Source organism: Embiotoca jacksoni, unplaced genomic scaffold (assembly GCF_022577435.1).
Source record: "Embiotoca jacksoni isolate LCO1_2020_lvr unplaced genomic scaffold, fEmbJac1.0.p SCAF_33, whole genome shotgun sequence".
Classification (NCBI taxonomy): domain Eukaryota; kingdom Metazoa; phylum Chordata; class Actinopteri; family Embiotocidae; genus Embiotoca; species Embiotoca jacksoni.
In genome coordinates this window covers 1,980,912-2,006,737 of record NW_027185385.1, presented here as the reverse complement: position 1 = coordinate 2,006,737, position 25,826 = coordinate 1,980,912, and the positions used below count along the sequence as shown (strand labels likewise).

The window sequence follows — 25,826 nt, the reverse complement described above, 5'->3', positions numbered from 1 at the left end:
CTCAATGAGCTTTTTACACATCCGACCACCTTAACATTCTTCTGTTCCTTTTCCCATTATATTCACCAGCACCAGTTTTTACAGACAATCACGGTGATAAAATCCCTCAGTTCTGTTTCTATTCTTAAACTGTAACTTTTATTTATCCTCAACTTCAACTCTCTTTTTATTAGTTTGAAGGTGGTTTCAGAAACAAATCTTTATTGTTTGATAAATGTTGGTTTGTATATTTTGTGAGCATTTTAAGATATATGTATATAGATGCAATATGATAAAGTCTTGTCCACCTCCAGTGGGAATCCATTGACAGATCTCCACATCACAGGTTTTACACCTCTAGTAGTTGCACTGCTAGAATCTTCTTCTTAACGTAAGTAGTTGAAGACTTTTATCTAAACTCTCCCTCTCTGGACAGAATAACATCCCTGGAAGCGCCATGGCTCGCAGGAACACATACGTGTGCACAGACCGCTCCGGCGCTGACAGACACTCTCTTCTGCAAAACGGCAAAGACAACAGGTACCACTTTATGTTGGGGTGTTTTTAATATTCATAATTGCCGGTACATATCTTCCATAGATTAAGCAGGTGGTTAAAAAGCATACAAACTTTGAAAGGCAGGTGAGAGATTGTTGTTTCAGTCATTCTGTCTGAAAATATTTACTTTAAAGGGTAGAAACTTTCAGCTGCTCTTTTGTTTGGAGGATGTGTGAAAATCTGAAATAGAACTTCTCAGTACGTTTTGTGTCTTGGAAGCTCGCCGACCTCTTTTAACAGCACGCCTTCGTCCTCCAAATCAGACTGAAAACCCACAGAAACACCGTTCTGGTTGGCAGGAAGCAACAAAAGCTCCTGTAACACAGTTGAAAGACAACAGCGGAGTGATAAACTGGACTCCTTTGGTGTGTCTCCAAAGATGAACCAAAATAAACTGAGAGCTACGGGCCTGGTGGTGTGCTGCGTTGGGGGTGGAGCTGTTTTTACTGTGATAATTCAATGCCTGATGGATTGTAGGAACATTTGAAAACAATGTTGACTATGGTGAAAAGTACAGGAACAACAGTCCTGCTGAAATATTAGTGTTCATACATCCTCTGACCTGAGGTGGTAAATCCAGAGGTGACGGCTGAGAAGATAAACTCTCCTGTTTCCTCGCTGCAGCTCTCTGGGCCATCGCCTGCCTGCAGGGTCTCCCTCCACCCTCAGCATCTCCGGGGCCGGAGCCGCTTCTTCCTCCTCCTCTTCGGACCGATGCCGCCTGACCCGGGGCTCCACGATCCGCAGCACCTTTCACGGGGGACAGCTGAGGGATCGCGGCCCCCCGGTCTACTCGGCCCCGCCCACATCGCCCACCCTGTCCCACCACGAAGCCAGCCCGCTGCCCCACGCTCGCACCAGGGCGACCTCCAACCTCTTCACCAAGCTGACCTCCAAACTCACTCGCAGGTGACCGAGCATTACACGCTACACGCTACACACTACACACTACACACTACACGCTACACACTACACGCTACACACTACACGCTACACAATACATGCTACACAATACACGCTACACACTACACGCTACACACTACACGCTACACAATACACGCTACACACTACATGCTACACAATACACGCTACACACTACACGCTACACACTACACGCTACACAATACACGCTACACACTACATGCTACACAATACACGCTACACACTACACGCTACACAATACACACTACACGCTACACACTACACGCTACACAACACACGATACACGCTACACACTACACGCTACACACTACACGCTACACACTACACGCTACACACTACATGCTACACAATACACGCTACATGCTACACACTACACGCTACACACTACATGCTACACAATACACGCTACACACTACATGCTACACAATACACGCTACACAATACACGCTACACACTACACGCTACATACTACATGCTACACAATACACGCTACACACACACTACACGCTACACACTACACACTACACAATACACGCTACACACACACTACACACTACACGCTACACACTACACGCTACACAATACACGCTACACACACGCTACACGCTACACACTCACTACACGCTACACGCTACACACTACACACTACACGCTACACACTACACGCTACACACTACACACTACACGCTACACACTACACGCTACACAATACACGCTACACACACGCTACACACTCACTACACGCTACACACTACACACTACACGCTACACACTACACGCTACACACTACATGCTACACACTACACGCTACACACTACACGCTACACAATACACGCTACACACTACATGCTACACAATACACGCTACACACTACACGCTACACACTACACGCTACACAATACACGCTACACACTACATGCTACACAATACACGCTACACACTACACGCTACACAATACACACTACACGCTACACACTACACGCTACACAACACACGATACACGCTACACACTACACGCTACACACTACACGCTACACACTACACGCTACACACTACATGCTACACAATACATGCTACACAATACACGCTACACACTACACGCTACACACTACACGCTACACAATACACGCTACACACTACATGCTACACAATACACGCTACACACTACACGCTACACACTACACACTACACAATACACGCTACACACTACATGCTACACAATACACGCTACACACTACACGCTACACAATACACACTACACGCTACACACTACACGCTACACAACACACGATACACGCTACACACTACACGCTACACACTACACGCTACACACTACACGCTACACACTACATGCTACACAATACACGCTACACAATACACGCTACACACACGCTACACACTCACTACACGCTACACACTACACACTACATGCTACACAATACACGCTACACAATACACGCTACACACTACACGCTACATACTACATGCTACACAATACACGCTACACACACACTACACGCTACACACTACACACTACACAATACACGCTACACACACACTACACACTACACGCTACACACTACACGCTACACAATACACGCTACACACACGCTACACGCTACACACTCACTACACGCTACACGCTACACACTACACACTACACGCTACACACTACACACTACACACTACACACTACACGCTACACACTACACGCTACACAATACACGCTACACACACGCTACACACTCACTACACGCTACACACTACACACTACACACTACACGCTACACACTACACGCTACACACTACATGCTACACACTACACGCTACACACTACACGCTACACAATACACGCTACACACTACATGCTACACAATACACGCTACACACTACACGCTACACACTACACGCTACACAATACACGCTACACACTACATGCTACACAATACACGCTACACACTACACGCTACACAATACACACTACACGCTACACACTACACGCTACACAACACATGATACACGCTACACACTACACGCTACACACTACACGCTACACACTACATGCTACACAATACACGCTACATACTACACACTACATGCTACACACTACATGCTACACAATACACGCTACACACTACATGCTACACAATAGACGCTACACAATACACGCTACACACTACACGCTACATACTACATGCTACACAATACACGCTACACACACACTACACGCTACACACTACACACTACACAATACACGCTACACACACACTACACACTACACGCTACACACTACACGCTACACAATACACGCTACACACACGCTACACGCTACACACTCACTACACGCTACACGCTACACACTACACACTACACGCTACACACTACACACTACACACTACACACTACACGCTACACACTACACGCTACACAATACACGCTACACACACGCTACACACTCACTACACGCTACACACTACACACTACACACTACACGCTACACACTACACACTACACGCTACACACTACACACTACACAATACACGCTACACACACACTACACACTACACGCTACACACTACACACTACACGCTACACAATACACGCTACACACACGCTACACGCTACACACTCACTACACGCTACACACTACACACTACACGCTACACACTACACGCTACACACTACACGCTACACACTACACACTACACGCTACACAATACACACTACACACTACACGCTACACAATACACACTACACGCTACACAATACACACTACACACTACACGCTACACAATACACATTACACGCTACACACACACTACACACTATACGCTACACGTCACACCATCACTACCCGTTACACCATCACTACATCTTACACCATCACTTTGTTACAAGTTACACCACCACTACATGTTACACCATCACTACACGTTACACCATCACTACACATCACACCACCACTACACATTACACCATCACTACACGTCACACCACCACTACATGTTACACCATCACTACATGTCACACCATCACTACACGTCACACCATCACTACATGTTACACCATCACTACATGTCACACCATCACTACACGTCACACCATCACTACACGTTACACCATCACTACACGTTACACCACCACTACATGTTACACCATCACTACACGTCACACCATCACTACACGTTACACCACCACTACATGTTACACCATCACTACACGTCACACCATCACTACACGTTACACCACCACTACATGTTACACCATCACTACACGTCACACCATCACTACACGTCACACCACCACTACATGTTACACCATCACTACACATTACACCATCACTACACTTCACACCATCACTACACGTCACACCACCACTACATGTTACACCATCACTACACGTCACACCATCACTACACGTCACACCACCACTACATGTTACACCATCACTACACGTTACACCACCACTACATGTTACACCATCACTACACGTCACACCATCACTACACGTCACACCATCACTACACGTCACACCATCACTACACGTTAGGCCATCACTACACATTACACCATCACTACATGTTACACCATCACTACACGTTACGCCATCACTACACGTTACACCATCACTACACATTACACGTCACACCATCACTACATTACACTGTCACTAAACATTACACCATCACTACACGTTACACATTACACCATCACTACACGTTACACCATCACTATACGTTACACGTTATGCGATCATTATACATTACACCATCACTACATCACTTGGGGCGGCACACCATCACCACATGTTACACGTCACACCATCACTACACATTACACTACAAGTTACACGTTACACCATCACTACACGTTACACGTCACACCATCACTACGTTACACCGTCACTACACGTTACACATCACACCATCACTACACATTACACTACAAGTTACACGTTACACCATCACTACACGTTACAAGTCATAAACACGTGATATGTCCTATTTAATCTATAAAGAAGACAGTGTGTAGAATCGACAAGCTGTGGTTTTACTGTGTAAATAAATGAAATACTTATTTTTAAATTGTGCTCTGTTAAAGTGACCTTTTTGAACTTCAGGCAGAGCAAGGCTAGCTGTTTCCCCCTGCCTCCAGTCTTCGTGCTAAGTTAAGCTAACAGTCTTTCACATGGGACGGAAGTAATTACAAAAATAAATAAACACCAAAGTATTAAATAAAGAAAGACGCAGTTAGCTACATTTCTTTAAAAAGCATCAACTCCCCAGCAGTTCATGGCGTCTTTACAAGAGTTAATCTGAACGAAGTTGAGTGACAGCCGAACTGAGCTCAAATTACTGAGGTTGTACAGTTTAAATGAGAGATGTCCATGTTTCTTTGCTTTTTTACAGGAGTTCTGTACTTTTGTACTGCATATTGGAGCGTTCAGGGAAACCAGACTTTCCCAGTCGGTGTTGACATGATACAATGCAGCATTAATTTAATATTTAACAGAGACATGCGAGTGGTATCAATCCTCTTTTCGAACTCTAAAGGAACATGCATTTCCAAAATGTCATAAGTTTGCGTAATATTCAGTTGGCTGAATTGTAAAGTTTTTAGTCAATACTGTTGCTATTTATTTAACTACATATGCGATATTCATACACTCAATTTATTTTTTGCACTATTTTTGCTGGAGATGTCCTATTCAGTACATATCCTTGATTTATTCTTGCATTGTCAGGTTCTACAATCCTTCCTACTGCTCTAAACTCTACATAACTTTTATTCTAACCCACATGTCCTTATATGGTCATCAGGAAAAGGGCACTCGGCCCTGATGTTTGCACTTCTTATTTTGGCTAACTTCTATTTTTTACAGTCTAGGACTGACTGCTTGCTTTGCTGTTGCAGTGAGTGTAATATTCTCTTTAAATCAAACCAGGCACATCAAATATATCTGATATGAAATCACAGTGAAGCTCCACCGTTCAGCCTGAGCACAGCGCGGGAATGGATCCATGCTTATCAAAACATCGTATTCACCCGGGCCTTTTGGCGAGCCCTTCTGCGGCCCCGGATTATCCCCTGCTCCCCTCTCCCTCCTGCTCGTCATAATCACACATGTCTAATCTTATCAAACCTCAGCTTTATCCTTGCCAATCAGCTCCCACGCTGCGCTCTTTTCCAGCACTTGCTTTCCTGTGATTCAATTATATTCTCTCTTGCCCCCCCACCCCCTGCTCTTACCCCCGACTCCCCTTTTTTATCAATCTTTATCTCGTTCTGCTTCCCCCCTGTCATGGCATCAGGGTCAACCTTGACTCGTCCAAGCGCCAGGGCTCAAACAAATCAGTCTCGGGTTGTACTCTTCCACAAGGATCAAAAACAGTTAGTAAGTTCCCATGTCTCTCGCTTCTTTCTCGTCTGCCTGTGCTGCCCCATCCGTCTGCCTGCTCTCTGGAATCTGCCTGACTTCTTCACAAAGTTCGTCTGCATGCCTCGTGAATCATCTTCATCCTGTCGAGGTCTCACACACTTGGTTTCAAGCATGTTTGCAATCAAGGAAGTTTCATTTGAGTTTTTACGTTTAACTTCAGGGGTGTGATTGTCTCCAGAGACTCTGATATCCCTCCATCATTCTGTGAACAAACATACCTTAGAAATAGTGTTTTATGTTTTTATTTTATGAAGTCTGATAGGGTGAAACCCATTAAATGTTCATCCCATGTGTTGTTGGGAACAGTGAATGTGGATGTGTAGCACAGAGACGATCCCATGTTGAAGGACAGCATCACATATGCATGCTTTCAGAGCTGTGAGTGAGGAGATAGAAGTGCACTCCCATAGGAGACGACTCGCCGTTCTGCACATCACGTGCTTGTTGTTGCTGATGCTTGTTTGGTCTCTCTGTATGATATCCACTGCTGGATGCCGTCTCCTCCGATGTGCATAGACCTCTGACTATGTTTGTCCTGCAGGGTCACAAATGAATCTGAGGGAATCAGGAGATTTGCGGTCACAAGGTCAGTACGCGTGTTCCACCTGCATCGGCACAACCTAGAAAACACACGTTATGAGACCAGTCGGAGGGTCCGGTGCCTGAACGTGTCTCTGTTCTCCTCCCCCCAGTTGCCATCTACCTGGGTATCAAAAAGCGTCCGAGCCCCGGGCCGTCGGACGTGGCTGGGATCTGAGAGGCGGTGGGAGGCGGGACCCTGCGGAGGTGGTACTGGCTCTGCGGGAGGCGGCGCTCGGATGTGGCTGCCAGGTCCACCATGCCGGCCCCTTTCTGCTCTCCTGCACCCACGGCGTGGCAGGGGGCCGCGTGGCTTTCGAGGCCGAGGTGTGCCATCTTTCCACGGGCACCTCCGAGACTTCTAACGGGGTGCGCTACACGCGACTCTGGGGGGCACCGCTAGCTTTTCGGGACATCGCTACCCAAATCTCTAAGGACCTTGAACTTTGAACGGAGGGTGTGTTTGCGCACGAGTGTGTGTTTTTGTGTGACTGTCAATGTGTGTGCGCAAAGGGAATTGAAGAAGAGAAAAAAAAAAAAAAAGGCAGAGAAGGGGCGAGGGGCTGGACCCGAGAGAAAAGACTTCTCCTTCTGTCTCTTTCAAGACTACCCGCCTGCACACACACACACACATACACACACACTCTCTCTCACACACACACTGATACACACACACACCTAATCCGTGAAGTCACAGAGACTGAAGCACCCCCCGCCCCTCCTCCTCCACCCTCCACCCAATCACCCCACCCAGCTCAGTCTACTTCTGCACTGAGCTGCTGCACCCACTGGACCTGATCAGACAGATTCTAGTTGAATATTTTTTATTGCTACTCTTAGCCATAATAATTCTTTATTTTGTTATTTATTGCTCCGATCATTGTTTTCACCCACCATTTTCACCACCACAGAAAAACATCTCGTGTCCATCTGACATCTTTCACCACCCAGTCCTTTTTTTAAAACTCTTCTTTTTTTTATGTCACCTTTGCGCACACTCTCCGTTTTGTTCCCTCACTGATGATTATCTGCTGACTGACAAAAACAGGCACAAGCGTGGCGTTGGTCCGACTCGGTGATCAGAGTCGGACCAGAGTCGTAGCATTGCTTTCATTCGTGTACATACAGCAGTGACGACTGCTCTGGATTAAGGTCAGCGGGAGCAGGTTTGACGGGCCTGTGAAGCAGCCAATCAGAGGCTGGTGTTGAACACCAACATCTAATCAAATCAGTGGCAGAATCTGACACTAATGAGTGAGATCTTGAACTTCATGACCTGGGAGCCTCATGGCCTCTCGATCACATTAGTTTCTCTGCATTGAAAAAGCAGAAATTTCAAATGTAGACATTGTTCTTCAGAAACCAACCCAGCGGTCAGTGGCAGAAAGTGTTTCAGAGCTTCGTTTTACTTACTTACTTACTTACTTACGTCTTTGCTGCACCAGAACTTAAAATTAAATGAACACAGCGGATTTTCTTAATTATATTAAGATAGGCTCAATAATTTACATACCATAGTTTTAATTGATTAAGTTGATGGCTCTCAAAAGATGGCCCTCCCTGCTCTCTGATTGGCTGGATTCATTCTCCTTCAGCCTGTCGCTCACAGCTTCAGTCCTTGATGTGATTACAGTCTGGAAACTCTGTTCGCATTAACATTTGCACGCCACTTTGAGTGGCGGACCAATCAGAGACCAGTGTGCGATGACGTTGAACTCGAGCAATTTTCTTGCGTAATTGTAGTTGCAGCGGCGGTAAGGTTTCAGCACATACAGTGCTCAATGCTGATTGGTTAAAGGCTGCTGCAGTAGTTTGGCCCAGTAGGATGCAATGACTGGAAACAATCCTCAGTGGAGCGTGTCCACACCCATATATTCACGCTATGAATTTGGGTCTGGGCACATCATTGGCAGTAAAAACCAATAATTTGGAATTTCTGACCTTTCACCCCATTTCATCCATTTTACCTTCCTTCAAAAGCGTTGTACTGAAGAGGCGACAGCAGCAGTGTCACCCGAACATCCCTCTGATCATCAGTGGAAGTCATTCAGGGTGATTAAAGCGCGGGTGAGCTGCAGTCTGAGTCCGCTGTACTCTCAGTGCAATGCAGCTCTTCTATTGGTTTTCTATTCGGTGCCATGTGATCTCACCTCAGTCATCATCTCAGTATGTCAGTGAGATACACCAAAAGTGGATCCGCCAAACAGCAGAAACCTCTCCGATTACGCACTCACCTGTACACACACACACACACACACACACACACACACACACACACACACACACAGAGGTAACATGCACCCTCCTATATAAACTGCTCTGTCCATTATTGATGACTGTGCGGATCAGGGGGAGCATTCTGTATCCAGAAAGGCACGATGAAGGCAGTGTGGACAGTGTTTTCTTCTTGTTAGTCCAGTTGCCTTTAAAGTGAACTACCCCCAGCACCTTCATACAGTTCATATTTAATGTAAAGAAAAGAAAAAAAAGAGAGTCAGAAACCCCCTGAGAAAGCTTTCTATTCTCCCTCCCTGTTTTTAGTGAATAACGTACTGTGATATTTACATAGGCTACGGAGATCATATTGTTTGGCTGCTGATTTACTGTTAATAATCTCTCAGTTGTGGCTTTGCTCATGCTGACCCAAACCAACCCCCACAACCCCCATCCTCACCCCCCCCCCAACCTCCCCCACTTGCCTCCATCCCGTCCCCTGCTCATCCTAAACTCATCAACTCCCTGCGTTTAACGGGGAAGCCAACATTTATCTGTCCGCCACCCTCACACGTCGTCACACCGAGCGGGTCGCTGTGTTTCTCGCAGGGAAACACTCAGCCATCATCCACTCTCTCACGCTGTGTGACATCTTCTCAGTCCTGCTTGGTGTGTGCTGTGTCCGCGCAGCTCGACAGGGGAGGCCGGTTCTGACCCGCCGTCCGCCTCGGGGCGAGAAGCAGACACCAAAACGGACACCGGGAGTCTGTCCTTGCCCTCTCCCTGGACGTTTCTCATTGTGGTGTATATTAGCATTAGGTAATATAGACCTCAATGCACTTTGCTTTGACTTGAATCAGCTCCTTCCAGTGTACCTGTATAGGTAATACCCAGAACTTGCCACTGGAGGGCGCCAATGTCTTAAATGTGAAACACTTCAATTTGTGGATATTTGCACAGGTACTTTATTTATTTTTTAGAATAATATCATTAAAAAACAGGATTTATATCAGTCAGTTAATGGCTGTATATAAAATATATGAATATAGTATATATCTTAGAGCTCAAGGTTTATTTATAGCTAGAGCAAGGGAAGTACTTCTAGATTAAAGCAGTTTCTGTCAGTGACAATGGGGAACAAAACCAACCTGCAATCCTGCATGACTTCAGAGTTTGGGTTTTAGGGAAAAAAATGAAAAATGATACACACCCAGGATTGGAGGCTTTGTGAAATGCAGACACAGTCGGTGTTAGGACATGAATTGCTGGATGAAGGGCCAGATTCTTCCCCCTTTCACAAAAAACAACCAGAAGGGCTCAGGTGAGACACAGTGACTTCACTCCACCTTGTTGTGAGGGTGTCTGAGTTTGTAGAAGTCTTCGGAGATGCCATAAAATGTACCACAGCATACCGTATGTGGGGAAAATGTTCCGTTTTAAATCCATCACAAGGACATTTGGAAATAAATCGTGCAGTTTGGTTCCATTTTAACTTGAATTTCCACCGGTCCTGATAACTACATGACATGTTGAAAGCTCTGGGTTGCATTCAAGCCATAAAAAAAACATTACGTCACTGTCTCCTGATCGCAAATATGAATCAAGTCGTCTGCTGAGCATTTCAGTGGGAATTTTTGAAGAAAAATGGGCAAAAAAAGCAAATAACTTAGTGTAAAACAACTCACTCTTAGTATAAGATGGATGAACGTTGTCTTAAGGTGGAATCTACTGTGAAAAATTCTTGAAAAGAGTTTTTGTTGACCTGAGTGTTGCGTAAATGCTTGTGTACCTGCTCAGACGGCGTGTCGCTGATGTGGGTTAAACAGTGGATGGTGACAGTATTAGGATGCTCAGTATTTAACATGCACTGTCATTGGAAACAGTTGATGTTATATGCAAAAGAAGAACTGAAAACACACACGTTTGACCTGTATGAGTAATTTGACTCTCTTCTACTGTTTAATTCCTCCTCTCAAGCAAACTGTAAACTGAGATCGAGTGGTTGTGGTATAGAAGGAGAACATGGAGCTGAAGATGAATAAAATTCACTGATGTTGGCACTTTTTCCTTCATTTTAGTGTCTTGTTTTCACAGCTTCACCTTACAACCTAATGTGACTGTTCCGACAAAAGAAAGACCAAAATTAGTTGTTTCATGGGGCGGTTTTTATTGAGCAGTATGAACAGCTTCAATAATTCGTACTTTTTATAACAAAAAGTAGGTGATGCCACGTCTGCCAGGCGAGCCCGGCTTAGTGGAGGCTGATCCCAGGATGTTACCAACCAACACAGGAGAACTTGAAAAAGATGAAACAAAGGACAGAGAAAAGGAAAAAAAAAAGCTGGAAGGAGAAAATGAGGTTAGCAGAGTCAAGAGTCTCTAGGTGAGCGGCTGTTTCCTCTGCACGCCTGTCAGCTGGCTTGATTGCATATGAATAGTCACGAGAAAAGCATGAGATTGTCCCTCTCTACTTCTGGGCAGGGATCATGCTGTCGATGGCCTCTCCCTTCTCCAGCTTCTTCTCCATCTCAACCATGAGCTTGACTCCATCAACCACCATCTGGACCTGCTCCACCTCGGAGGAGCCCAGACGATCGGCGTTGGAGATGTCGAACACACCACCGACAGAGGCAGTGTCCACGCCACCTGGAGAGGAAGGACAAGGGATGAGATGCACATCACAGCGTCCAGGTCACATTTCTCTCTGTGGGAATATTGACGACGGTATGAGCTTACCTGTGCCGCGCTTCTGCAGACGCAGCCTGGTGAGGATCTCCTCAAACTTGGCGTGTGTGCTCAACTTGGGCAGCTTGACGTGGACACCGCCACGCAGGCCGGTACCCAGGTTGGAGGGGCAGGTCAGGACGTAGCCGAGATGCTCGTTCCACATGAAGCCATGGTTGTGCTTCTTAAAGATCTCCTCAATCTGGCAGGTAAGGAAGAAGGAAAGTCAGAGGAACATCTTCCATCAGTCCACACTGCTTCACTTGGTCCCATCATTACATATACGTGTAATCACTGTGTACCTTCAGCAGGCCGGTGCAGAAACGCTTGAAGACCTCCCTCATGTTGCCGCCCTTCTCCATGGAGATGACACGCAGGTGATCCTCCTCGTTCACCCAGACCAGGAAGGTCTTGTTGTCATTGTGCCTGAGTGACAATGAATCCACATGCAGTAAAACACACAGGTACTGCAGGGACATAACGAAGGTGCAAAGCCAAAGGGAGAGCTTTGGAAGGTTGTTAACCGTCATTCTTACCAGATGCCTCTGCCGTCGGGCCAGTCACGGGCCATACCGGCACAGGTCAGAAGGGGAGACACGGGCTTGTCAAACAGGAAGTGATCAGCGATCAGCTGCTCCTGCTCGGCATCAGTCATGGACTTCAGGGGATAGTACTTTCCCTTGAACTCGCCATCCAGGCTGGTCAGAGCTGCAGAGACAAAGTCACAGTCAGGAGATCGAATGCAGGTGAGCAGTGAGAGCTTCAGGTGAGATTACTCTGATGGCTGGTTTATCAGGAACAACAATGGCTTTCCTTGTTGGGTTCACCTCTTGTACTTAAGTGACACCATCTATTTCTCGTGAATGGCCCATTGTTACTGCCCAACCCTTCGCATTCTTGCAGGATGTACTCAAACTAATAATAGCTCACCCTCAACAGACAGCTTCTCGATCAGTCTGCGCTCTCCACGGCTGTTGTGGGGGGGCAGGGTGAATCCCTTGATGCTGCGACCGGTGCGAACACGGCTGGACAGGACATAGTTGGGGTCCAGGTCTCCACCCTGAAGACAAAGTTATAACACGTAGTATCGGGTGAAAAAGAGTCCAGAGGTCATTTGATGGTTATCTGGTTGGCGGTGAGCTCGTGATGAAGCAGAGTGCTGCCGTACCTTCAGGTTCTCGAAGTTCATGTCGGTCTTGTGCTTGTCGGTGGCCTTGTATCCACCATGACGGTCGCAGATGACGGGGTCGAGCAGATCCTTGAAGACCTCGTAGGACTCCTCATCACCAGCAACGCAGCCAACAGTCATGATGAAGGGGTGACCTGAGGAACAGGAGTGAGTGGGAGAAGAGGGAGCGAATTAGAAGACTGAAGTATCAGGAATATAAGAATAGTTTGGTGTTCGTACGTGTTTGTCTTATTGTGTCTCTGGGTCTCACCGGGGTTGTCGATTCCAGTCTGGATGACATCATCCAGAGTGTAGCCACTAGGTGTCTGCTTGTCCCTCAACTTGCCGTATATCTCCTTGGTCAGGATCTTGGCCATGTGGTTGTTGTGCTTGGACAGGTCAGGGAACTCCTCCTCAACTTTGTAGTTGAGCTTGAAGTTGTTGTGGGTGTTTCCGAAAGGCATGATTGCTTTCTAACACTGCAGAGAGAGGGAAACGTTTGAGCCGATGCTCGATATGATCACAAACCAATCCGTCCTGATCTGACATCTGTCACTGAAGGTGATTTGAACTGCCACGAAAAATTCGACAACATTTGGAAATATTGTGCAGGACAGCTGCAGAGTTTAAGTCGTGTCAGCCGAGGAATCCTGGTAACAAGTGTCACTCAATTTCCAGCAGCTCAGATGTCCGGTTGAAATAGAGTCGGGGGAGGAGTGCCTGCTGCTGGATATATTTAGCAGCAGCACATCTGACCGTAACCTTTATGTCCTCAGCATATACAAGCGACCCTTTAATTCTCTTGGCAGAAATACAATCCCAGTTGTCCACATTACATGTGGACACATAAATTAAGCTTTGGCTCCTCACATATCTACAGATATTTATCCCATTTGAAAAACATTATGCACCTTCTTTGAATCACACTACAGGATCAGACACTTAAAGTTGTCACTATGCTGAACTCCTGATAGAAGTCTGATGAGCTGCAGACGTGTTTCCTTCCACTTTACCAACCACAGTCCGACGAGATCCTTTTACTTTAAATTATTTCTGGACTTATTCATGTTTCCTTTTTGTAATTTGTCTCATCTTCCCTTGATAGGCTGATCACATGAGTAATAAAACATTGACGCACTTGTTAAGTCACATGAAATCTGATCCATACTCTAACTGCAGCGTAACATTTTGGTAATAAACCACACTGGTTTACAAAATTAACATTTTTGATGCAGTTTAGAGGAATTTTCTGACTGGTCTGCAGCTCAAAAAGCCAAAGGTGTGACTCTTAAATGATTAAAATCAGTTCTGGGACATCAGGCTGCCTCCTCTGCGTGTATCAAACTGTAAAGCACCTGTCCACATAAATCACTTCCCCACTTTGCAGGCAGTAAGAACAGATGCAGTGATACAAGTTAAAAACACAACTTCACTGCATCTTCTGCAATGCTACAACACTATCTTCATGCAGATTTTCACAAAACTGAGAATAATCTGACCAAATGGAGACATCTGTAGGGCTTTTTTTTTTTCAGAAAGTGCATCATGTGGATGTAAATATATCAAAACTGTTATGCATTGATACTTTAAGTTCATGGTTGACTTTTAAGTCCAAAACCCTCACTGTAGAAAAAAGCAGCCAAAAAAAAGTTATTTGAACCATTTTAAAAATAAAATATGTAAAGTTCTCCAGATTCATCCAATTCTGCTCCTTCTTTAACGCCACAAAACTAATCATTTCTGTGCTATGTCTTTACCTGTACACCAGACAAGAAAAGAAGTAACAGTCCTGGGGATCAAATCCTGTTCACCACAGCCAAAATAGGGGTCACCCAACTCCGGAGGTCTCTGCTCCCTGTTTATATACCCGGCAGACACTCACTCATTGGCTTGGCCATTTTAGTGCCTGCTGCGCCCTCATTGGCCAGGGCCGCTGCACTGATACTCTGAACAGTTTGTGAAAGGGACGCATTTACATCTCAGTCATCCAAGACGGGTACTGCAGCTGTACCCTCTCACCCTCCTCACCACCCCTCTTCCACCCTGGGCCCATACATAGCTCCAGTTGCACGGTGGGGGTATCTGAGAGGGGTCACAAGAATGGGGGTGTGGTGGTGTTGGCGGTGGGAGTGACGGTGGGGGGCAAAGCAACTGAAAAAAGCTGAGCTTCACTTTTGCCAGGCATGCCGTGGAGATCAGGGTCCGAGTGTCCTTGTGTTGGAGAGAGTTGGAGTTCTTTTAACTTATTTAAGGAGTGTTTTCTCCATCAGATGAAGGTCAGAGTTTCTCTGCACGTGGGGAACTCTGAGTATCCTGATTTAAAATGTTTAGCAGTTGACAAGTATGATCCTCAGTGATGTTTACTTCTCTCCTGAGGCTGGATTGGTCAGTTTTGCACTATTGAAAGTATGAACACTGTCTTCCACAGCGGCAGCATGTCAGTTGCTTCTCAGGAGCTCACTGGTAATGTCTGTCTGTTGGTCAGACCACTTTGGTCCAGACTAAACTTTATCAATATTTATTGGGAGGGAATTTATATATATAACATGCATGTTGCCCTGAAGATGAAGCCTCATGACTGTGGTGATCCCCTGAGGGGAAAAGTCTCAACAACTATTGGATAATTTTTCCATAAATGTGGTACATGTCACCTCAGTGACTCACACATTTCATGAAGGGACAGCTTCTGGTAAAAAAATGAATGTGTCCCATTCTTACTGGTTCTACTACAGGTTCTGACAGAACCAACAACACCAACAGCAATACTGAAAATTTGAAAATGATCCAATCTATTTCCCAACAGGAAGTTTCCCACATGGCAGATATTCTTGTGATCAACTAATACCACAGTTAAATCCACATTCTTCTGACATAAACTCAACAGAAGCAGTTCTCGTTGCTGTGTTCACTCATCATTGCGGACCCACACCGACCTACAGAAACTACCGTACCTCAAACCAGGCGGGCTCCAAATAATATGACAATTGCACTGGTGGGAAAACATTTTATCCCATTGAAAAAAAACCATGCCAGTTTCTTGTCTACTTTTGCATAATTTTTCAGACTGTTTCTCTCATCCATACTTTTTTTGTTCCAGTGTACTCGTTTGGACATGGAAAAGCTGGAGAGGATGTTCCTGAGGATAAATACAGGCAAAAATCATCATGCACGTACATTTTAGAAGTACATATTATTAGTGGAACAACAGCCATATTTAGGAATAAGTAATACACACACACATGCCTGTGAAAAGTACTACGCAGCTATTTATGCTGCACAGCGTTAATGAACATTGAATGTTTGATGGGAACGCTGACTGTCAAAGGGAATATTGAAGATGATAGATGATTCCATCTTTGACATTAGCTTCATTAGTTCCCTTCTTTGATACTTCATTCTCTCAAATGTCTCACACTATTTTACTAATGCTTATCTACTGCAGCTGCTTCATGCGTCACTGCAATACAGAATTTTTATTCTGTCTAGTTTCCAGACAAGCAGAGCTGGATTATTATTAATCTGTGATTCAAGTGTAGATAAAAGCATCTTCCAGAACCAGAATTCAGAAGACAGATTTGGATCCCTTTCAAACTGATTGACAGGAGACAACACAGCAACTACAGCCACAGTTATTAATTTTGTCTCATTTAAAAAAACGTAGATTGACTCTATCAAATGCAGCAATACTTGCCCAAGGAAATTTCTCCATGGGGACAAAAAGTATCCTAATGTATCCTATCATATCGTATCCTAATGTATCATATCGTATGGTATTGTATCGTATCCTAATATATCGTATCGTATCCTAATGTATTGCATCGTATTGCATCGTATCGTATCGTATCCTAATGTATCGTATCGTATCGTTTTGTATTGTATTGTATCGTATCCTAATGTATCGTATCGTATCGTGTCCTAATGTATCGTATCGTATCGTTTTGTATTGTATTGTATCGTATCCTAATGTATCGTATCGTATCGTGTCCTAATGCATTGCATCGTATTGCATCGTATCGTATCATATCCTAATGTATCGTATCATATCGTATCCTAATGTATCATATCGTATGGTATTGTATCGTATCCTAATGTATCGTATCGTATCCTAATTTATTGCATCGTATTGCATCGTATCGTATCCTAATGTATCGTATCGTATCATATTGTATCGTATCCTAATGTATTGTATCCTAATGTATCGTATCGTATCCTAATGTATTGCATCGTATCGTATCCTAATATATCGTATCGTATCGTATCATATCATATTGTATCGTATCCTAATATATCGTATCCTAATGTATCGTATCGTATCCTATCCTATCCTATCCTATCCTATCCTAATGCATCATATCATATCGTATCCTAATGTATCGTATCATATCGTATCCTAATGTATCGTTTCCTAATGCATCGTATCATATCATATCCTAATGCATCGTATCGTATCCTATCCTATCCTAATGCATCGTATCATATCGTATCCTAATGTATCGTATCATATCGTATCCTAATGTATCGTATCGCATCCTAATGCATTGTATCGTATCCTAATGTATCGTATCGTATCCTAATGCATCGTATCCTAATGTATCGTATCGTATCCTATCCTATCATATCCTAATGTATCGTATCATATCCTAATGTATCGTATCATATCGTATCGTATCGTATCGTATCCTATCCTATCCTATCCTATCCTATCCTATCCTATCCTATCCTATCCTATCGCATCCTAATGTATCGTATCATATCGTATCCTAATGTATCGTATCATATCGTATCTTAATGTATCGTATCATATCGTATCATAATGCATCGTATCATATCGTATCCTAATATATCGTATCCTAATGTATCGTATCGTATCCTAATGTATCGTATCCTAATGTATCGTATCGTATCCTAATGTATCGTATCCTAATGTATTGTATCATATCCTAATGTATCATATCGTATCATAATGTATCGTATCGTATCCTAATGTATTGTATCATATCCTAATGTATCATATCGTATCATAATGCATCGTATCATATCGTATCCTAATATATCGTATCCTAATGTATCGTATCGTATCCTAATGTATTGTATCGTATCCTAATGTATCGTATCGTATCCTAATGCAATGTATCGTATCGTATCGTATCCTATCCTATCCTATCCTATCCTATCCTATCCTATCCTATCCTAATGTATCGTATCGTATCATATCCTATCCTATCCTATCCTATCCTATCCTATCCTATCCTATCCTATCCTAATGTATCGTATCGTATCATATCGTATCCTATCCTATCCTATCCTATCCTATCCTATCCTATCCTATCCTATCCTATCCTATCCTAATGTATCGTATCATATCGTATCTTAATGTATCGTATCATGTCGTATCATAATGCATCGTATCATATCGTATCCTAATATATTGTATCCTAATGTATCGTATCATATCCCAATGTATTGTATCTTATCCTAATGTACCGTATCGTATCGTATCGTATCCTAATGTATCGTATCGTATCATAATGTATCGTATCGTATCCTAATGTATTGTATCGTATCATAATGTATCGTATCGTTTTCTAATATATCGTATCCTAATGTATCGTATCGTATCCTAATGTATCGTATCCTAATGCATCGTATCATATCCTAATGTGTCGTATCATATCGTATCCTAATGTATCGTATCCTAATGTATCGTATCGTATCCTAATGTGTCGTATCATATCGTATCCTAATGTATCGTATCGTATCATAATGTATCGTATCGTATCCTAATGTATTGTATCGTATCATAATGTATCGTATCGTTTTCTAATATATCGTATCCTAATGTATCATATCGTATCCTAATGTATCGTATCCTAATGCATCGTATCATATCGTATCCTAATGCATCGTATCGTATCGTATCGTATCGTATCGTATCGTATCCTATCCTATCCTATCCTATCCTATCCTAATGTATCGTATCGTATCCTAATGCATTGTATCATATCCTAATGTATCGTATCGTATCCTAATGCATTGTATCATATCCTAATGTATCGTATCGTATCGTGTCCTAATGTATCGTATCGTACCGTATCCTAATGCATCGTATCATATCGTATCCTAATGTATCGTATCGTATCCTAATGTATCGTATCCTAATGCATCGTATCATATCGTATCCTAATGCATCGTATCGTATCGTATCGTATCCTATCCTATCCTATCCTATCCTATCCTATCCTATCCTATCCTATCATATCGTATCCTAATGTATCGTATCGTATCCTAATGCATTGTATCATATCCTAATGTATCGTATCGTATCGTGTCCTAATGTATCGTATCGTACCGTATCCTAATGCATCGTATCATATCGTATCCTAATGTATCGTATCGTATCCTAATGCATCGTATCATATCGTATCCTAATGCATCGTATCGTATCGTATCGTATCGTATCCTATCCTATCCTATCCTATCCTATCCTATCCTATCCTATCCTATCCTATCCTATCCTATCCTATCGCATCGCATCGCATCGCATCGCATCGCACCGCACCGCACCGCATCCTATCCTATCCTATCCTATCCTATCGTATCGTATCGTATCGTATCGTATCGTATCGTATCGTATCGTATCGTATCGTATCACATCGTATCGTAACGTATCGTACATACCGTATCGCATCGCATCGCATTTCATCGCATCGCATCGCATCGCATCGCATCGTATCGCGTCGTATTGTATTGTACTGTATTATATCGTATCATATCCTAATGTATCGTATTGTATCATATCGTAACGTATCGTACATACCGCATCGCATCTCATTGCATCGTATCGCGTCGTATTGTATTGTACTGTATTATATCGTATCGTATCCTAATGTATCGTATCGTATCATATCGTATCGTGCCGTATTGTATTGTACTGTATTATATCGTATCGTATCGTATCGTATCCTAATGTATCGTATTGTTTCATATCGTATGCTATCCTAATGTATCGTATCGTATCGTACCCTAATGTATCGTATTGTATCCTAATGTATCATATCGTATCCTAATGTATTGTATTGTATCCTAATGTATCGTATCGTATCCTAATGTATCGTATCCTAATGTATCGTATCGTATCGTACCCTAATGTATCATAGTGTATCCTAATGTATCGTATCGTATCCTAATGTATTGTATTGTATCCTAATGTATCATATCGTATCCTAATGTATCATAGTGTATCCTAATGTATCATAGTGTATCCTAATGTATCGTATCGTATCCTAATGTATTGTATTGTATCCTAATGTATCATATCGTATCCTAATGTATCATAGTGTATCCTAATGTATCATAGTGTATCTTAATGTATCGTATCGTATCCTAATGTATTGTATTGTATCCTAATGTATCATAGTGTATCCTAATGTATCATAGTGTATCCTAATGTATCGTATCGTATCCTAATGTATTGTATTGTATCCTAATGTATCATATCGTATCCTAATGTATCATAGTGTATCCTAATGTATCGTATCGTATCCTAATGTATTGTATCCTAATGTATCATAGTGTATCCTAATGTATCGTATCGTATCCTAATGTATCGTATCGTATCCTAATGTATTGTATCCTAATGTATCATAGTGTATCCTAATGTATCATAGAGTATCCTAATGTATCGTATCGTATCCTAATGTATCGTATCGTATCCTAATGTATTGTATTGTATCCTAATGTATCATAGTGTATCCTAATGTATCATAGATTATCCTAATGTATAGTATCGTATCCTAATGTATCCTAGTGTATCGTATCGTATCCTAATGTATTGTTTTGTATCCTAATGTATCATAGTGTATCCTAATGTATCATAGAGTATCCTAATGTATCGTATCGTATCCTAATGTATCCTAGTGTATCGTATCGTATCCTAATGTATCGTATCGTATCCTAATGTATCGTATCCTAATGTATTGTATTGTATCCTAATGTATCCTAGTGTATCGTATCGTATCCTAATGTATCGTATCGTATCCTAATGTATCGTATCCTAATGTATTGTATTGTATCCTAATGTATCATAGTGTATCCTAATGTATCGTATCCTAATGTATCGTATCGTATCCTAATGTATCGTACTGTATCCTAATGTATTGTATCATATCCTAATGTATTGTATCATATCCTAATGTATTGTATCGTATCCTAATGTATCGTATCGTATCCTAATGTATCGTACTGTATCCTAATGTATTGTATCATATCCTAATGTATTGTATCATATCCTAATGTATTGTATTGTATCCTAATGTATCGTATCGCATCGCATCATATCGTTGTCAGGATTCCTGTTTTCCTCCATTTTGCCTCCAATCACCTCTACTCCTGTGTCCCCTCAGTCCCCTGTCTGCTTGTTCTGTGTCCTCCTCTACTCTCCTCTCCTCCTGTGTCCCCTCAGTCCCCTGTCTGCTTGTTCTGTGTCCTCCTCTCCTCTCCTCTCCTCTCCTCCTGTGTCCCCTCAGTCCCCTGTCTGCTTGTTCTGTGTCCTCCTCTCCTCTCCTCCTGTGTCCCCTCAGTCCCCTGTCTGCTTGTTCTGTGTCCTCCTCTCCTCACCTCCCGTGACCACGCCCCTCACCGGTCCCAGCAGATGCAGCCACTCACCCCAGATCACCTCCTGCAGGTGTGCTGCATCTCCCTGATCACCTCCCCGGACTATATGTACCCTGCCCCTGCACTCCTCTGGTTGTTGGTGCATTACTACTATTACTAGCAATAGCTAGACCCTGCGAGTTACTGCGAGTGCCTGGGGATCACCGCAAGGACCACCAGTCACCCGTCCGTCACCCGTCCGTCACCTGTCCGTCCTGTTCCCGTTCCCGTTCCCATTCCCGTTCCACCTGCTCCTGTTCCGGTTCCGGCTGCAGCTCCTGTTCCTGCTGCAGAGCTACCTGTCGGAGTGATCCATCAGTTGAGTTGCCCTCCCGACTCGGAGAATAGAGACTCTGTTTTTTCCAGTGGTCCTGTCTGCTTGTCTGCCCGCTGTCCTGCCGGCTGCGTCTCCCTGGATCAGTCGGTTGAGTTGCCCTCCCGACTTGGAAGCAAATGGACGCTGTAGGTGCCACCTTTTGTTTGTTCGTTCATTTGTTGGAATAAAGACTGTATTTTGGAACTGATACCTGAGTCTGTGAGCCTGCATTTGGGTCCTGTTATACTCCACCTCATAACAATCGTATCCTAATGTATCCTATCATTTCGCAATGTATTGTATCGTATTGTACATCAGTAATATTTATCAGTGTTATTAGTACAGAAAAATAGGCCTCCATTTTTAATTTTGATAAGAAAAAGCGCAAAACCGTTGATTTTTATCATTCAGACAAATTTTACAAATATGTTGGTGAATTAATCTCAAATTTGTTGTGTAAAAAAAAAAAAGGAGAAAACAAAACGCACGCTATCTCATTTAGAGAAAGTAGGGAGGTTTTTTCCATGCCTGACACATTTTGTGCACACTATGCTTGTTAGCCTACACACAAAGTTAAACATTAAACATCCAACATGAATCTACACCAGAGAGGTATTTGGTAAAGACACTGAATCATGTTGAGGTGCATCAACATTTCAACCGGCGGCCATAGGAGTGTTAACACGGGCACTGTTCCAAGAGGGGGGCATCCCAGCTGCCAGGCTGGTGGGATGCCCCCGCCGTCTCTGACTGGCAGCTGACCGGCTCACACCTGCTCCCTCCACTCCCCCGTATTATTATCACTCCTGTCTGTACAGCCAGTGGATCACAACTCGTCCCACCAAACTGTCCACTTCAGCCCTGCGATACGTTTCAGGCCGACAACCTCAGGACAACCCTACAGATCAATTACATTACATTTTATTTATATCGCGTCAAATCACAACACAGGTTATTTCATGGCACTTAACACATTAAAGTCCTTACAGCAGAACTTTACAACATTATACAGAGAAACCAACAATTCAACAATTCCCACATAAGCTAGGAGGGAAAAACTCCTCTTTAAGGGAGAAAAACCTCCAACAGAGGGAAGAAAAACTCCCTTTAACAGGAAGAAACCTCCAACAGAACCGGGATCAGAGGTGGGCGGAGCATCTGTTAACAGAACCAGGATCAGAGGTGGGCGGAGCATCTGTTAACAGAACCGGGTTCAGAGGTGGGCGGAGCATCTGTTAACAGAACCAGGATCAGAGGTGGGCGGAGTATCTGTTAACAGAACCGGGTTCAGAGGTGGGCGGAGCATCTGTTAACAGAACCAGGATCGGAGGTGGGCGGAGCATCTGTCAACAGAACCAGACTCAGAGGTGGGCGGAGCATCTGTTAACAGAACCAGGATCAGAAGTGGGTGGAGCATCTGTTAACAGAACCAGGCTCAGAGGTGGGTGGAGCATCTGTTAACAGAACCAGGATCAGAGGTGGGTGGAGCATCTGTTAACAGAACCAGGCTCAGAGGTGGGTGGAACATCTGTTAACAGAACCAGGCTCAGAGGTGGGTGGAGCATCTGTTAACAGAACCAGGATCAGAGGTGGGTGGAGCATCTGTTAACAGAACCAGGATCAGAGGTGGGTGGAGCATCTGCCTCAACCGGTTGGGGTGAGAGGAGAGCAGAGAGAGAAAAGGACAGAATAGAGATAGAAGAGAAGAACTGTTGGTGGAGACGACAAGCGCAGAGCAGAGACATGCAGCTCCATGACGGGACATCTGGAAAAGAAAGAACAGAAACTATACGAGCGAAAGAACTGAATGGAGACAACAGATAATAAGAAGAAACTATGGGAGAGAAAAAGCATAAAGTTAATGAGATGTAATGTTGAGATATGAGTTATAGAGAGTGAAAGAGTGAGAGGAAAGAAGCTCAGTGTATCCCCCAGCAGCCTCGGTCTACAACAACATCACTGCAGGATGGTTCAGGTCCACCTGAGCAGCTCTAACTATAAACTTTATCAAAATGGAAAGTTTTGAGTCTAACCTTAAAGCTCGAATGGTCTGCTCCTAAACACAAACTGGGAGCCTGAAAACTGAAGCTCCGCCACGGTTCCTCTCAGTGGTGCTGGAGGCCAAGGTTCCTCACAGTGGTGCTGGAGGCCACGGTTCCTCTCAGTGGTGCTGGAGGCCAAGGTTCCTCTCAGTGGTGCTAGAGGCCAAGGTTCCTCTCAGTGGTGCTTGAGGCCAAGATTCCTCACAGTGGTGCTGGAGGCCAAGACAACGTCATCCAGAGGAACTAAATCATTAGAGAAAGAGTTTCTGAGGTGTTTAGGACCAAGTACAAGAACTTCTGTTTTGTCTGAATTTAGAAGCAGGAAGTTTTTGGTCATCCAGGCCTTTATGTCTTTTAGACAGGCTTCAAGTTGTACTAACTGATTAGTTTCATCTGGTTTTATAGAAAGATATAGCTGAGTGTCATCTGCATAACAATGAAAGTTGATGCAGTGCTTCCTGATGACATCTCCTAATGGGAGCATGTACAAAGTAAAAAGTATTGGGCCTAACACTGAGCCTTGTGGAACTCCGTAACTAACTCTTGTTTGTCTGGAAGACTCATTGATATATACATTAGGATATAGTCCAATGCAGTTCCTTTAATCCTCGTAACGTCTTCTAATCTCTGTAATAAGATCGTATGATCAATCGTATCAAAAGCAGCACTGAGGTCCAGAAGAACAAGTACAGAGACGAGTCCATTATCTGAGGCTAATAAAAGGTCGTTAGTAACTTTCACCAGTGTTTCTGTGCTATCAATGTTCTCTAACTTCACTCGTGTTGTATTGTTCCAGTCTCCCTCCTTTTCTGCTACTTCTGTTCAGAGACGCAGAAGAGCGTCTTCTGCCCTGAGTTGAAACCACTTCTCATGTTACCCAGCTATCTGCTGCATGTCCTCCACCAAGTCAGAGGTTACTAAATTAGTGCAGGTTTCTACTATCACTCCGTGCACCAGTCTGTCGCCTTTCCCTTGTGCAGCACCTGTTCTGTATTTTGTGTACGTTACTGAAGTGCAGAACCAGATATCATATTTTTTGTGAAATATGAAAGTAAGACTTAGGATAGGTTTTAACGTTTAATCTCAAGGAGGAAGTAGTATCACCTCGAAATGAGACACCAGATACAGAGGCGAGCTGCTGACATTTTACCTGCAGCAACTGAACAATGCTGCATGAGAACAGTTATGCAACAAGATGGTGATATGATGTAC

At 43.7% G+C, this 25,826-nt stretch overlaps 2 protein-coding genes across 3 annotated transcripts in view; one reads left to right on the top strand and one right to left on the bottom strand.

Moving 5' to 3' along the window:
* The window catches only part of mark4a (MAP/microtubule affinity-regulating kinase 4a), a 30,347-nt gene extending 18,402 nt beyond the window's left edge, over positions 1 to 11,945 (top strand). Inside the window, exons 14-18 of one of the 2 annotated variants that reach the window (XM_069165083.1) lie at positions 416 to 519; positions 1,162 to 1,446; positions 6,792 to 6,874; positions 7,461 to 7,505; positions 7,612 to 7,768. In XM_069165083.1, coding sequence (XP_069021184.1) covers positions 416 to 519; positions 1,162 to 1,446; positions 6,792 to 6,874; positions 7,461 to 7,505; positions 7,612 to 7,676 — 582 coding nt within the window. In that variant the 3' untranslated portion in view covers positions 7,677 to 7,768. Of the gene's footprint in view, positions 1 to 415; positions 520 to 1,161; positions 1,447 to 6,791; positions 6,875 to 7,460; positions 7,506 to 7,611 lie in introns of both variants that reach the window. The other variant, XM_069165082.1, reaches the window with a different exon arrangement.
* ckma (creatine kinase, muscle a) lies at positions 11,856 to 15,468 on the bottom strand. The gene is made up of 8 exons (XM_069165081.1): positions 15,362 to 15,468; positions 13,876 to 14,083; positions 13,605 to 13,759; positions 13,367 to 13,496; positions 12,973 to 13,144; positions 12,739 to 12,862; positions 12,449 to 12,638; positions 11,856 to 12,358 (listed from the first exon to the last, which is right to left on the bottom strand). The coding sequence occupies exons 2-8, from the start codon at positions 14,066 to 14,068 to the stop codon at positions 12,180 to 12,182; spliced, it is 1,143 nt and encodes a 380-aa protein (XP_069021182.1). The 5' UTR covers positions 14,069 to 14,083; positions 15,362 to 15,468; the 3' UTR covers positions 11,856 to 12,179.
* Positions 15,469 to 25,826: the final 10,358 nt, after the last annotated feature.